The sequence below is a fragment of the Onychostoma macrolepis genome, chromosome 12, assembly GCF_012432095.1.
Source record: "Onychostoma macrolepis isolate SWU-2019 chromosome 12, ASM1243209v1, whole genome shotgun sequence".
Classification (NCBI taxonomy): Eukaryota; Metazoa; Chordata; class Actinopteri; order Cypriniformes; family Cyprinidae; genus Onychostoma; species Onychostoma macrolepis.
The window spans coordinates 9,047,617-9,062,488 of NC_081166.1; the positions used below are offsets into that span (position 1 = coordinate 9,047,617).

At 36.0% G+C, this 14,872-nt stretch overlaps 1 protein-coding gene across 2 annotated transcripts in view; it reads left to right on the forward strand.

Moving 5' to 3' along the window:
* The window catches only part of llgl2 (LLGL scribble cell polarity complex component 2), a 29,465-nt gene that overhangs the window by 12,521 nt on the left and 2,072 nt on the right, over positions 1–14,872 (forward strand). The window contains exons 4-25 of one of the 2 annotated variants that reach the window (XM_058794038.1): positions 489–570; positions 1,629–1,744; positions 2,824–2,982; positions 3,296–3,458; positions 3,538–3,670; positions 4,712–4,766; positions 5,144–5,298; positions 5,431–5,642; positions 5,912–5,979; positions 7,620–7,773; positions 7,891–7,995; positions 9,183–9,475; positions 10,583–10,730; positions 10,906–11,056; positions 11,192–11,308; positions 12,060–12,226; positions 12,308–12,569; positions 12,645–12,807; positions 12,903–12,931; positions 14,129–14,176; positions 14,601–14,643; positions 14,738–14,799. In XM_058794038.1, the coding sequence (XP_058650021.1) occupies positions 489–570; positions 1,629–1,744; positions 2,824–2,982; positions 3,296–3,458; positions 3,538–3,670; positions 4,712–4,766; positions 5,144–5,298; positions 5,431–5,642; positions 5,912–5,979; positions 7,620–7,773; positions 7,891–7,995; positions 9,183–9,475; positions 10,583–10,730; positions 10,906–11,056; positions 11,192–11,308; positions 12,060–12,226; positions 12,308–12,569; positions 12,645–12,807; positions 12,903–12,931; positions 14,129–14,176; positions 14,601–14,643; positions 14,738–14,799 (2,885 nt within the window). The remainder of the gene's footprint in view (positions 1–488; positions 571–1,628; positions 1,745–2,823; positions 2,983–3,295; positions 3,459–3,537; positions 3,671–4,711; positions 4,767–5,143; positions 5,299–5,430; positions 5,643–5,911; positions 5,980–7,619; positions 7,774–7,890; positions 7,996–9,182; positions 9,476–10,582; positions 10,731–10,905; positions 11,057–11,191; positions 11,309–12,059; positions 12,227–12,307; positions 12,570–12,644; positions 12,808–12,902; positions 12,932–14,128; positions 14,177–14,600; positions 14,644–14,737; positions 14,800–14,872) is intronic. The other variant, XM_058794039.1, reaches the window with a different exon arrangement.

Sequence of the window (14,872 nt, forward strand, 5' to 3'; positions counted from 1 at the left end):
CATTTCCAAACTTTGGGTTATTTGATCTGTGTATATTGTAACTCTCGAGTAGAATTATCACATTCCATTCCCCTGTCTCTGAATCCTGAGGGCAGTGTGACTACAATGTGATATGATGATAATGTACTGAGATTTCCTGTAGCTCTTCTCGTGGTTGTTCTAGTGGCTCAATGGTACACACCCATCATGCAGGTACTTTGAAAGGTGGAACAGTTTATATTAGTGCGTAGCGCTGAGAACGCATGTCCATGTAACATTTTTTCCCATACTATTGCGTAATTTTCTCTGTTAGTCATTTACAGAAGAGGAAATAGAAATGAATAACTGGTATGTGGCTAACATTACGTGTCTGGTATTTAATAGTTATTTGCAATTTAATATATTTCTGTTTTATTTAAAAATGTAAATTGAATGTTTTTATTTAAACTTGCCACAAAAGCAAGATGCTGTGTGAATGGTTGCCATGTGTTTCCTTAACCAGTTCTCAGGTATGGAGCTCCAGGTGTGGAGTTCATGGGACTTCACGACGAGAATGCAGCAGTAACACAGGTGCACTTCCTGCCAAACCAGGTACGGCTTTGAACTTCAATCCTGATATCTTTTCATTTTATCTGGATTTTTTTTTTTTTTTTTTTTTTTGGCATGGTAGTTTCCATTTATTCAATCTTTGGTTTTTAGTGAATCATCAGTGGTTTTGGGTGAGGTTGTTAAATGTTATTACAAAAAGTTACAACACAAAGCAACCTTTTAATGATATGCATAGATAATAATTTAGGGGGGGGGTGTATCAGAAAAATATTATACAATGGAGTTTATTTTATATCACATTAGCTGTATATATAATTTCAACAAAACTTGTGTGTGTGTATATGTATGTGTGTGTGTGTATATATATATATATATATATATATATATATATATATATATATATATATATATATATATATATATATATATATATATACACACACACACACATATATATATATACACACACACACACACACACACACACACACACACACACACACACACACACACACACACACACACACACACACACACACACACACACACACACACACACACACACACACACACACACACACACACACACACACACACACACACACACACACACACACACACACACACACACACACACACACACACACACACACACACACACACACACACACACACATATATATATATATACATGCATACACGCAATATCCGGTTCATAATCGCAGACGAATATATATATATATACACTGCCGCTCGAAAGTTTGGGATCAGTAGGATTTTTTTTTTTTTTTTTTTAAAGAAATTAATACTTTTATTCAGCAAGGATGTGCTAAATTGACACAAAGACTTGGATTGTTAGAAAATATTTCTATTGTTCTTTTTAACTTTATATTCATCAAACAAATCCTTACAAAAGTATCACAGGTTCCATATACACATTCACAAAATACATAAATAGTAATGTCAGTTTTTGGATAATCCACAGTGAATTAAATATTTCAATATTTTATTTTTATTTAGAAGAATAGATGATGTCGATTTTATTTTGTCTTTTTTTTTTTTTTTTTTTAATTTGTGTTTTATTTATTTATTTATTGCAGGTGGAGTTGGTAACCTTACTGGATGACAACAGTTTGCACATGTGGACGCTTCGGGCCCATAACAGCATGTCCGAGTTGCTTGAGATAGGACGTTTCACTCTCTCTGGTCCACCTGGGTGAGTCAGGAACACACACCTACAGACTCACCTCAGTCTAATATTATCATGCTTGACGATGTTATTTAAACCTGCTGGGATGCTCATGCACACACACCCAACAAATGAGACATGAGCACTGACTCACACTGACCCAGACGTGACTGATACTCACTGGTGCTCTGAATCCATACATAGATGTACACATGCAGTCAGCTGACTTCCATGATTCAAGTAGCCTTTTTGCAGCCTATGGTGTCATATTTTATCCTCCCATGAGTGGTTATCCTTCCTAATACTTTTGTTATTATCCAGCAACAAGTGACAGGACATTTTGATCCCTTGGGCTGCATCTGAAATTGTTTACTCTTGAGTATGTGCTTCTAATATGAATGTAATCCAGGTGTACTACAGTCACAATGTTGTCATTGTCATGTGACCTACCAGCGTCAATTGCATGGCTTCACTGCTATTCATAAATCCTATACTGTTAATTCTGTGAATACTGTGAATTCATACATACTGTTTTTTTGCCCACTATACAGTATGGGAGTATGCAATTTCAGATACAGTCTTGGATTTTATTTCTGTTTTGTCATGGAGGGTAGCCCTGCCCACAAAGAAATTTAATTAGTCTAATCACCCACTTCACATAGCAGCATAGTAAACATCAGATATGTTCTGGTGGCACCACATTTGTATGAAATTTGTAATCATAATTATACATTATATTGTCTTGTATTTATGCCTAAAAAGATTATAAGATTATTATTATTATTATTATTATTATGATTATTATATTCTGTTTCATGTGTTTTAGTGTATTGGTATTGTAATTGGTTATGATTATTCATAAAAATACATAGAAAAGATGAATTTTTCTAATAAAAAAGACTTTATATGCCTTATCAAAGTTTTTACCCATGCCTTTATAATGCATTATATCAAAAAAGACAAAAAAAACAATGTAGATGACCTAAAAATAAGCCAGCATACAGTTTTCATCCAGTGTCTAATATAAGTGTAACTGGGGTAGTAATAAAAAATTTAAAAAATCACTAGCATCATTTTGACCCGCTTGTGATGTGAAACATTGACAGTGCTCCTCCCAGTGTGACGCGGGTCACAGCGGTCCTGGCACACTCATCGGGTGAGCTGCTGCTGCTGGGCACGGAGGGTGGGCACGTGTTTGTTGTGGAAGTGCCAGGCTTCAGAGAGCTGGAGGAGAACAACATCAGTGTGGAGGCTGTACAGAACAGGTCAGGCATCATGTTGATCTGAATTATGAATTCATGCCCAAAACACCTATTACAAAATTTAGCAAAATACAAGGTTTGGTCACTTTACATTTGAACACTCTTTAAAGGCAAGAGCTTAAAATGACCACATTTAATAGACTTATCTTTGATCTGTGACCCAGTGTCCCTCAACTCCATAATCTTTTAATTCATTTTACATACATTCTTGAAATAATTTCAATGGAATGGTATTATGCATGAGTTCCGCATGCCTGAGAGGACTGTTACAGTTACACTTTGTGATCGCTGATCTGTTCACCGCTACTTTTTCCAGAATTCCAGAGGATTATGTTGGCCGCAGGAATCTGGAGTGTGTGGAGACTCTGCTTGAGAACCCGCTCAACCCACGGCAGGTGCTGATCGGCTACAGCCGAGGCCTGATGGTACTGTGGGATCTGGACCGGCAGCGTCCCATCCAACACTTTCTAGGCACACAGGTACCGTATACTTGCAGTGTTGGTTCTTTATCACATCTAAGAAGAGGCTTGTAATTGTTTCTTTTTGGGTCCTCTGCAGCAACTAGAGAGTGTTTGGTGGATGGAGGATGGTGGGAACATACTCAGTTCCCATAGTGATGGGAGCTACTGCCAATGGACGGTGACCGGCGAGGATCCGCAGACGGAGCCTGAGAAACAGGAGACGCCGTATGGTGAGACCACATTATCACTTGTGTTTTTCTGTTACATCAGTAAACATGTTCCAAAACCTATGCTGTGCCTGAAATTGTGTACATTTGCCTTGCATACTATTTTTAATGAAGAACTCGTTTCTCAACTGTCAATAAAATATATTCTATAAGAATAGAAATATCATATGAGGGTGTACTATATTACTCTCCAAAAGTTTGGAGGTCGGTTATATATATTTGTTAGTGTTTAATCATATATTTGAAATAGAAATCCTTTGTAACATTATAAATGTCTATACTCTTATTTATTTTATTAAATGTATACAACCTTGCTAAATTTATTATTTTAAGAAAAGTCTTGCTGACCTCAAACTTTTGAATAAAAAAAATCACCAATTAAATTTGCTGATTCCTCAGCAAAGTTTCACCCTGACAAATGTGGGAAATTGTCTTTATAATAATTATAAACATGTGAAAATACTTATTTTCCAAGCCTACTAATAGGTGAATAAAGAATTTCTTGGCCATAAGTAATTTTACTGGCAATAAGTTTTCTTCTGTATGATATTGTATTTTGTATTATTAAACTATTAAATATAGATTAAAAAAATTATAAAAACATACACTACCATTCAAAAGTTTAGGGTTGGTAAGATTTCTTAATGTTTTTGAAAGTTGTCTAAAAAGTATGTGTTTTTTTTTTTTTTTTTTTTTTTACTTCTGAATAGTAGTGTATTTCCACCATATTGAATCTGTAATATGACCTACAATGACTGCCATGTCTCTGTCCGTTGCCACTTATGACTAGTTATAATGAATAGAGAAGTAGGAAAATTCAAACTCTGGTCCAATGAGCTGCCTTGAAGTCTCCTGCCTACATAGTTGGCATCCTAACTGTCAAAAAGTGGAATAATGTTGTTACCTACCATTTGGTGTCTAAAATGCTTGCTTAATAGGCAGCTCACTAGGTTTTGGAACAAAGCCTCTGTTATCCACATGTAAAATATATTCATATTGAGCTGTCCGTCCTTACTTCCTTTAATGAACGGTATCTTCACACAGGTTCCTTCCCCTGCAAGGCCATATCCAAAGTTATACAGCTGCCATCAAAACAAGGGTGAGTATATTCTTTATTAGACAGTACTGTGAGTGTTCACTTGCTGATGCTGAGACAGGTGTGTTTGCTTGTGGTGTCATTAACCCAGAGTGCTTCACCATCACTCGCACTCAAACACTCACAATATCTGGTTAATATTTAAACCTTCCATAGACGTTCATATGTTCCGCTCCACAGTAATGATCTTTCTTTTACTGCTAATCTCTAGCCTATTTTATCATACTGTTCCTTTAATTTCCTCTTCCTTTATTGTTCTCTTTTTCTTCAAAATATTTGAAACAGCTGAATTGGAAAGTTCTGGAAGAGCCAAGGGGAATTTGTCATTTAGTAAACACATCCTTATCCAAAGAAATGTCTTTTGTTCTTTCGTCCCCCAGTCCCCCATTCCTCATCTTCAGCGGAGGGATGCCGAGGGCCAGTTACGGGGACAGACACTGCATCTCCATCATCCACAGCAAAACCCACGAGGCGCTGGACTTCACCTCACGCATTATCGACTTCTTCGTCATTCGCGAGGGAGAGAACCGCAGAGGTAGAGAGAGATGCTCCCAAACACACGGTTTTGGTTCCTTTACATGGTTTTTTCACCATCTACTTCACATTTTATGTGCGCTACAATAGGTTCACTTCCTCTAAGTGGTCTAAATGTGTGTCTGTGTCACAGGTGAACCGAGCGCTCTTGTGGTTTTGGTGGAGGAGGAGCTGGTCGTGGTGGATCTGCAGACTGAGGGGTGGCCCGTCATCCAGACGCCCTACCTGGTGCCATTACACTGTTCAGCCATCACCTGCTCGCACCACGTCTCCTCCATCCCGCTCAAACTGTGGGAGAGAGTGCAAGCTGCGGGAGCCCAGCAGAATACTCACTACTCCAAGACGGTATGAAACCGTATGCACACATAAATACAGAAATATTAAGCTCAGATTGCATGTTCCTCAATAAAACGATTTACCAGAAGGAGAGTGCTCTCTTCAGCCGCCAGTTGCAGGTTTAAATGTTAACTACTGTTGGCTTCAGAACACTTCAACTATGTCAAGTGTTGTTGTGATGATTTCTGTGTGTGGCAGCACCATAGAAAATTTTTATCACTGACCTTGATTCTATTGAGCCATTCAATTCAGTTTTTTGTAAATCTGTCTTTTTGTAGCCTTGGCCTATAAATGGAGGCCAGAATCATGCCCCAGACCCTCCCCAGAGAGACTTGCTCCTGACAGGGTGAGTAGCCTGTGTGAGCTAATGCTATCCATCTTGGTGTGATCTTGCAGTCTTGAATTCACAGGGTTCTCTGTAAAGTATCAGCTGGTAAAATATGGGGAATTGTTCGGTTCATAATTATAAGCATGTGAAAATGAAGAACATACCCATGGTTAATCTTTTTTGTTTTGTTTTGTTTTTTTACAGGCAATAAGCTCACTTCTGTATAAAATTGTATTTTGTATTTTATTAAATATTGATTAGAAAAAAACCCTGTTGTGCTCACCAAGGCTGCATTTAAAAAATAAATAAATAAAAAACAGTAATATTGTATTCTTTTTATTATTATTTTAAAATAACTATGTAATATTTTAAAATGTAATTTATTTCTGTGATGGCAAAGCAAAATTTTCAGTAGCCTTTAATCCAGTCTTCAGTGTCACATCATCCTTGAGTAATCTTTCTAATATGCTGATTTTCTGCTCTGGAAAAAAAGAATTCTTCTTATAATTATCAATGTTGAAAACCGCTTTGCTGCCTAATATTTTTGTAGTAGAATGAAATAAATTTTTATTTTTTTAGTTGAGAAGTTGGTGAGCTTTTCTTTTAGACTGTTTGTCTGTTTTGAGTCACTCACATCACTTCCATCAGATAATAAAAACTGGAAAGTTCAGATTCTTGTTCTTATTTTGCCTGTTGGATCATGGATTATTTTGCAGTTTCTCAAAATTGAGTATTAGTCCAGTAATTCCAGTTAATTTCTTCAAAGCTAGTTGTTAGCAGTGTTGGGTAAAGTTACTTTTAAAAGTAATGCATTACAATATTGCGTTACTCCCTAAAAAAGTAACTAATTACGGTACTTAGTTACTTTTTATGGAAAGTAATGTGCTACGTTACTTTTGCGTTACTTTTTAAATATGAGCAGGGCTTGATTGTTTTTAATACAAGTTCTATTTATAGCAAATGTAAAAGCCCTTTCACACCAAAAAGTGTAATAAATAAACCTCAGGCTGAAGGAAAAGGAAATTCACGTCTGTTCAGTAGAACGCAGGAGAAGAAAGTTCAATACTCTTCAGCAATAAAAAACAATGAAGCACAATTGTTAGTTTATCTGAAGTCATTTTTGCTTATTAGTATGGTTGAACTGGATCATCAAAGGTCAGCAGCAGAGACATTGGTTAATAAAATGGGATTAGATACATTTGTGTTATTTAACATTTAATTATTGCAGGTTTGCATCATATTCTGAGTTTGCATTTCACTGTTTTAATTCATTTTGATGAATACGAATTCTGTTTTTTTTAGTCTAGAACTACAGTACAGTCTTTCTTGTAAATTAAAAAGTAATGCGTTACTTTACTAGTTACTTGAAAAAAGTAATCCGATTACGTTACTTGCATTACTTGTAATGCGTTAACACCAACACTAGTTGTTAGTAGCTTTGAAGAAACAACCTTGGCAACCTGTTGGTACTTGGACTCTGTTTAAAATGTTTGCTCAATACAGCTGGGTTTTTCCCTTTTCGTGAAGATCATGTGAATAACCAGGAAAAATGTTCTGTTAAGACACTGTAATGGTTTTGCATGTAGGAAATGAGGTGATGGTTAAAATGGATCTTACCTTTCACTTTAAATATTTTGTATCCATCTTTCTTTTGAAAGGCATGAAGATGGCACTGTGCGTTTCTGGGATGCCTCAGGGGTCTGTCTTTACCCCATGTACAAGCTCAGCACAGCGGGAGTCTTCCTCACAGACGCCGACCCAAATGACAACATGAACCAGGGCAGTGAGGGAGAGTGGCCTCCATTCCGCAAGGTCTGGTTCGACTGACACTTATACAAGTGTTATCACTCACACTTCTAGTTAACACAGTTGTTTACTGATTTCGTCAGACATTTGATTCTGTGAATGTATTGTTTTTAAAAATATCAGGTGGGCTGCTTTGACCCATATAGTGACGACCCTCGGCTTGGCATTCAGAAGATCCACCTGTGTAAATACAGCGGATATCTCACAGTGGCTGGAACTGCAGGACAAGTGAGTTTTAATGTGGGAGTTTAAGGGAAAACATACATCATTAAATAAGCAATATTAAATTGGTGCCTTTTGTTCAGTTGTTACATAAACTACTACATGTACACAACAAGGCTACATTTATCGGAGTAAGATAAAAATAAAAAAAAACAGTAATTATGTTAAATTATTACAATTTAAATATATTTTAGCATGTAATTTATTCCCGTTATAGCAAAGCAGAATTTTCATGACTTCATGACTTTGATAACTCCAGTCTTGGTGTAAAATGATCCTTCAAAAATCATTATAACACTGTTTGTTGATTTGGTGCTTAAGAAGTATTTAATCAATGTCGAAAACAGTTGTGCCGCATAACATTTTTGTGGAAACCATGATTCAATTTCAGAAGATTCACTTTTATTTAAAATCAAAATCTTGTATAACATTACAAATGTAATTTTAGTCAATCTATGATCAATTGAATGCATCCTTGCTGAATAAATGTATTAATTTCTTTTATTTAAAAAAAAAAAAAAAAAAAAAGTCTCACTGTAAAAATGATAAGTTGACTTAAATTATTATTTTTTAATTATTTACTTAATCATTTTAAGGCAACAGGTTTCCTCAATTTTAAGTTAAGTGAATTGTCAAGTTCACTTAACTTTTAAAAAAAAAATTATTATTTACTTAATAATTTTAAGGCAACGGGTTTCCTCAAGTGTGGAGCCTTGGCGTTTGTGAAACATTGATTGTCGCTTAAGGAGCTGTATGTCTGTGAATTTATTCTCACTTGCTTGTGCTGAAGATCTGATCTCTTTTCCAGTACACCCTGTCCTCAGACTTTTAAGTGGCTGTTGATAATTAATCAGGAGAGAGAACTTGACTGAAGCGCTCTGATTTAGCTGATTATTAATAGTCCACTTCACATTATGTCTGCCATTTGGAAATGAGCTTGGTGAAAAGCCACTCTTCAGGATCAGTCGCTCTCTTGTTTTCCTTTGACTGAACTACTGAAATGTGAATGTTGCTGCAAGGACATGAATGTTGGTGTATACTCTGTTTGAATGCAGCTGTAATGACATACTGTTTTACAGGACTGGTGAGAGAATATGTCAGTACAGAAGTGAGATATTGCTGTTTAATTTTCATCTGCTTCTGTCAAAATGTATGAAATAAAAATAATCTCTCTTTGTCTTCCTCCCACTCAGATTCTGGTTTTGGAGCTGAACGATGAGGCTGCCGAGCAGACGGTGGAGGCTACAGTGGTGGACCTGCTGCAGGGTCAGGAGGGATTCCGCTGGAAGGGCCAGGCGCGTCTAGACGTGCGGGAGGAGCCGGTGCTGTTCCCTCCAGGCTTCCAGCCCTTTGCTCTAGTGCAGTGCCAGCCGCCCGCTGTGGTCACAGCAATCGCTCTGCATTCAGAGTGGAAACTGGTGGCCTTCGGTACCAGCCATGGCTTTGGTCTCTATGACTACCACCAGAGGAATAACATCTTGGTCAAGTGAGAAGAATTACATTTTAAATAGCATTCCAGTTTTATTATTTCAAAAGATTGATTTGTAACTATTAAAACAAGCAGACTGTCAGGGTATCACAAATGAACATTGGGGAATAACCTGTAAGATAACCTGAAACTAATGTTGTTTTAGTTGGTTCAGACTGATGATGAGTGACAATGCATGTGCTGATGTGTTCATCACAATAGGCTAATACAAGAAATGTTCCCTTCAAAAAGGGAAGTCTTTATTATAGCTACAGTGTTAGTCACCATGGTCTACTTTTAGTGGAAAAACAGCACCTAGTCTGATTCACTTATCATACGATAGACTGGCTTTTCATTCAAATCATTTATATTAAACATGTTAAATATTAAACCATATTGTTTTATTACCTTTTTTTTTTTTTTTTACGTGATACAGTTGAAGTGTAATGTATCCCGCATTTAAAATAATAGAAAAGTAGTAAAAACTAAAATGTTATGTATTGACCAAAAATGTAGATCAAATTACACTGTCGTTCAAAAGTGTGGATTCAGGAAGTTTTTTTTTTAATGTTTTTCAAAGAAGTCTTAATTTATGCTCACCAATGCTACATTTATTTGATCAAAACAGTAATATTTTTAAAATATTATCACAATTTAAAATAACAGTTTTCTCTTTTAATATATGTATAATATTTCTAATCATTATCAGTGAAAACAGCTTAATATTTTTGTGAATACTGTCACTGTGATGCATTTTTTTTTTTTTTTTTTCCAGGTTTGATGATCAGAAAGTTCAAAAGAACAACACTTGAATTTCTTAAATATATTAAAAAAAGTCGCATGTATTTTAGGGTCTTGAAAATTGTGACCTTTTGATTTGAACTTATCAATTTAAAAGAAAAAGTCAATTTTATTTGCATTTTTAGTTTAGTGTTGTAGCCACAATTCAAAATTGTCCATATTAAAGAAATTTTAAGCTTTTTATTTCTGAGCCCAGGCTTTACATTAAATTGTTAGGATCAAGACTGTTAAGATAGTTTAAGATTATTACAAACATAAATTATGTTAGTTGTGATTTGCTGCAGACTTTGAGCATGCTAATAGTTGTTTGCTGTCCATTTGCAGGTGCACCCTAAACCCCAGTGACCAGATGGCCATGGAGGGGCCACTCTCACGCGTCAAGTCCATCAAGAAGTCTTTGCGTCAGTCCTTCCGCAGGATTCGCCGCAGCCGGGTCTCCATGCGAAAACACCACACTACCAACGCAGCTAAGGTACGGTTCGGCTCTCTTTATCTCTAGTGCTGCAGTTATTCACCCGGCAAACTAACTAAACATGAAACTAGACATCATGCATGCCGTTATTTCAGCAGCGGTTAGCATTGCATAATTCAGAGTTGTTAATAGTTTGCTGATGGCTTGATAGTGAATAAAAGCAATGTGTCTGCAGCTGCAAGAGATCAACGCCAGGCTGGAGGCCGAAGCTCTGCAGGAGATGGAGCTGGCACCTGTACAGAGAAAAATTGAAGCCCGGTCCTCTGACGACTCCTTCACGGGCCTCGTCAGAACACTCTACTTTGCAGATACATTTGTCAGTGATAGTGAGTACCACAGTGTTTCTAATCGTTAAATATTAAATATAGGATTATCATCATTCCCATTATTCACACTATATCCTCTCAGATGGCGTGTGTGTGACTAGCAGAAGACCTTCATGATCTTTCTCTCTTTCTCAGGTTCTCACAGTACGCCCTCACTGTGGGCAGGAACCAATGGTGGAGCTGTTTTTGCGTATGTCCTCCGTGTCCCCGCATTGGAACGAAGGGCGGAGAATCCAGTGGTGGCTCATGCAGGTAAAAGGAAAATTATATATAAATGAGATTTAATAAAAGCATTTCAGCTCCGAAGCAGATGGACAGAGACAATTGACAAGAGACAAAGATTGGTTTCTTTGATTTAATATTGTTGCTTGTGTTTGTAAGAGCAATAAACCACATTACGACTTTGTGTTAGTAATTTTACCACAGTTAAGGGGGTTTTGGACATTCAGCTTTACCTAACAGCACATTTAACCATGGTAAAATTACAGTAAAGTGTGAATTCTTGCATGTTTTTTTTTTTTTTAATACCCACGAATATTCACTACTGTTAAAGTTTAGGGTCAATATGTTTTAAAGAAATTAATACATTAATGAATACTTTTTATAATTAATACCTTTTTTTATTTAAAAAAATTCATGTTGCTTTGAATTTTTGAAATCCTGAAAAAATCAGTTTCCACAAAATATTAATCGGCACAATCAGCATATTAGAATGTTCCTGATGGATCATGTGACACTAAATACTGGTAATTCATCTGAGAATTCAGCTTTGCCATCACAGGAATAAATTACATTTGAAAATAATATAATAGATAGATAGATAGATAGATAGATAGATAGATAGATAGATAGATAGATAGATAGATAGATAGATAGATAGATAGATAGATAGATAGATAGATAGATAGATAGATAGATAGATAGATAGATAGATAGATAGATATGAAGTAGTCGAATGTTTACATAAACAGATCTTCTATAAAAAGTGCTTCTCCATCACCAGCTAAAGAGATTCAGTTGATGCATCGTGCTCCAGTCGTTGGTTTGGTGGTCTTGGATGGCAAGGGTGCCCCTCTGCCCGAGCCCCTGGAGGTGGCCCATGATTTGGCACGCAGTCCTGAAATGCACGGTTCTCATCACTTATTGGTTGTGTCAGAGGAGCAATTTAAGGTAAGAATTTACACCACACAACTTATTCTTCCTCCATTGCCAACATAGATTGTATGTCTTACCATATTTGTGTGCACACAGCTGTTTACGCTGCCTAAAGTGAGCAGTAAGTCAAAGCTGAAGCTGACAGCGGTCGATGGCTCTCGTGTTCGCCGTGTGGGCGTGGCTTGGTTTGGCTCTCGGACTGATGAACAGTTGGAGAGCAGCCTGGTGGTGCTGTCCAATCAGGGTGAGCTACATGTCATCTCTTTGCCTTCAATCAAAATGATGGTCCACTATCCTTGCATACGAAGAGAAGACGTCAGCGGAATCGCATCCTGTGTGTTCACCAAATATGGCCAAGGTAGGAACCGATCACTTTTACACACGGTGCATTTGCTGAGTCTCCTCTGAAACTGTTTGTCTGGTCATCTTTTAGGTTTCTATCTCATGTCCCCTTCTGAGTTTGAGCGGTTTTCTCTCTCCACCCGCTGGGTGGTGGAGGCACGCTGTCTGGTTGAGGCTCCCCTCCAGATGAGGTCGAATAAACCATCAAGTCCCATCCACAGGGACCAGCTGGATGGAGTACCTACTGAACACAGGTGTGTGTGTGTGTAATTTAATAGTTCAGAATCCATTATTACTTTTCTTGACAAAAGTGTTTTTATATTGATGTTTGTTTGTTCTGTTTTTCTAGAAATTTCAAAAGGGAGAGTGAAGGATATGGTGAGATTCAGTGTACTTTTTTTCAAATCTGTGTGAATTGTGCAAACTAAGCATCCAATACTAAAAAACGCATGTTCTTAGTGCTTTGTTGAATGCTTCCCCATGTATTCCCAGAAGTCACTCATGCAAAAGACTTTAGTCTGTACTTACGGACACAATCCGTAATTGATGAAACAATGCCACATTAATACTGGAATTTTGTCAAAAACAAAAGTTTTATATGGTATTATACATTATAATTAGTGCTGTCAAATGATTAATCACAGTAAATGTTTTTGTTTACATGATAGGTGGGTGGGTGGGTGTATGTGTGTAAGAACTTTATTATTATTATTATTATATATATAATACACACACATGCATGTATATAACATGCATGTGTGTTTTTATATATACATATACACAGTATACACGCATATTGTGTAAACAAACTTTTATTTTGGATGTGATTAATTGTTTGACAGCACTAATTATAATACAGCCTTCAAGTGAACTCGTAATTTTGAGTTTTGCACTTGTGATTAGACAAACTGCAACTGACCAATCACAATCAAGTATTCTAAAGAAGTTGGAAGTTGATGCACTGGAAGGCAGTGTTTCATTTATATTATATTATATTATTTTTTTTTTTATGTATTAATTTGGGACCACTTGTCTTGCACATGCTTGTGGCCAATTGTTGTTCTTGTTAACTAAAACTATTAAAAATGTTTTTTGTTAATTGAAATAAATTATAAATTAAAAAACTTATTTTATATTGCCTTGGCAAATAAAATAAAATGAGTAAAATGACTAAAAATAAAGCTGAAAATAAACTAAATAGGAATATAAAAAATAAAACAAGACCAAAAAATAATTTAAATTGAAAATAAAATGAAAGCACGAAATATTAAAATAAAAGCTAATTCAGAATATTAATGAATACTATTATAGTACATAAACTAAATAGTAAAATTAATTTTAAAAAAACTAAGATAAATTAAACAAATCACTTAATTAACTAAAATTTAAATTAAAACAAATTAAAATAAAATCTTAATTCAGTATTAATATTAGTAAATACTATTATAGTCTATAAATAATACTAAAATAACGCTGTGGCTTGCCAGTTGCATCAATTATGAATTGTATTCATAACTCCTCCTCAGAGTGTTTGCAAGCTTTCGCCTGACTGATCAATGTGCTTGTGTGTTCCAGAGAATTCTGCTAGACAAGTAATGGAGCATGCTTTGCTCAACGATGAGAGTGAGTACATGAGGATCAGCAGTTAGACAGCATATTACAAAGTAGTTTAGAAGTAAAGTAAGAGCAGTAGAGCAGTATCAGATTGTTTGTATCTCTGCTTGCTGTGGATGTTTTGTGACATGCAGATGACATGCAAATGGCTTAAAACAATAATCGAAACTTGCTGTATGTTTTCAGTAATCGTGGCCTGGTCTGTGCAGTCATGTGTGCATGATCTGTAACACTCCCATTTGCCTGCACAATAATATCGGTGTATTAATATCTGTGAAAAAGTCTTGATTTGTTGTTTATAAACAGAAGAACTAGATTTTGGGTATTTGAGCAGTTCCATTGAGGGCGGTGTTTGCTGGACTAGTTTTTAGTGTCTTAATAATTTGCAGGAAAGTCTTTGTGTATTTGTTTGATTCATCTTGCTTTAACACAGGAGTGCTTCAGGAGATCCAGAAGTCTCTAGAAGGAGATCAGACGTAAGAAGGTTTAATTTAATGTAGATCTTATTACTTCATTAATATGTATCAATACCCGTAAGGTTTGAATAATCTGCCAATTGTTTGTTTAAAGGACGTTCCTAGAGAACAATCTGAAGACTAAGCCAAAGGCAGGCAATGTGCTAAGCAATGGAGGTAATTACTTTCTGTTCTTAATTAGCATAAATTAATATTCTGCATTTAATAATAATATTGTAACCAGCATTGT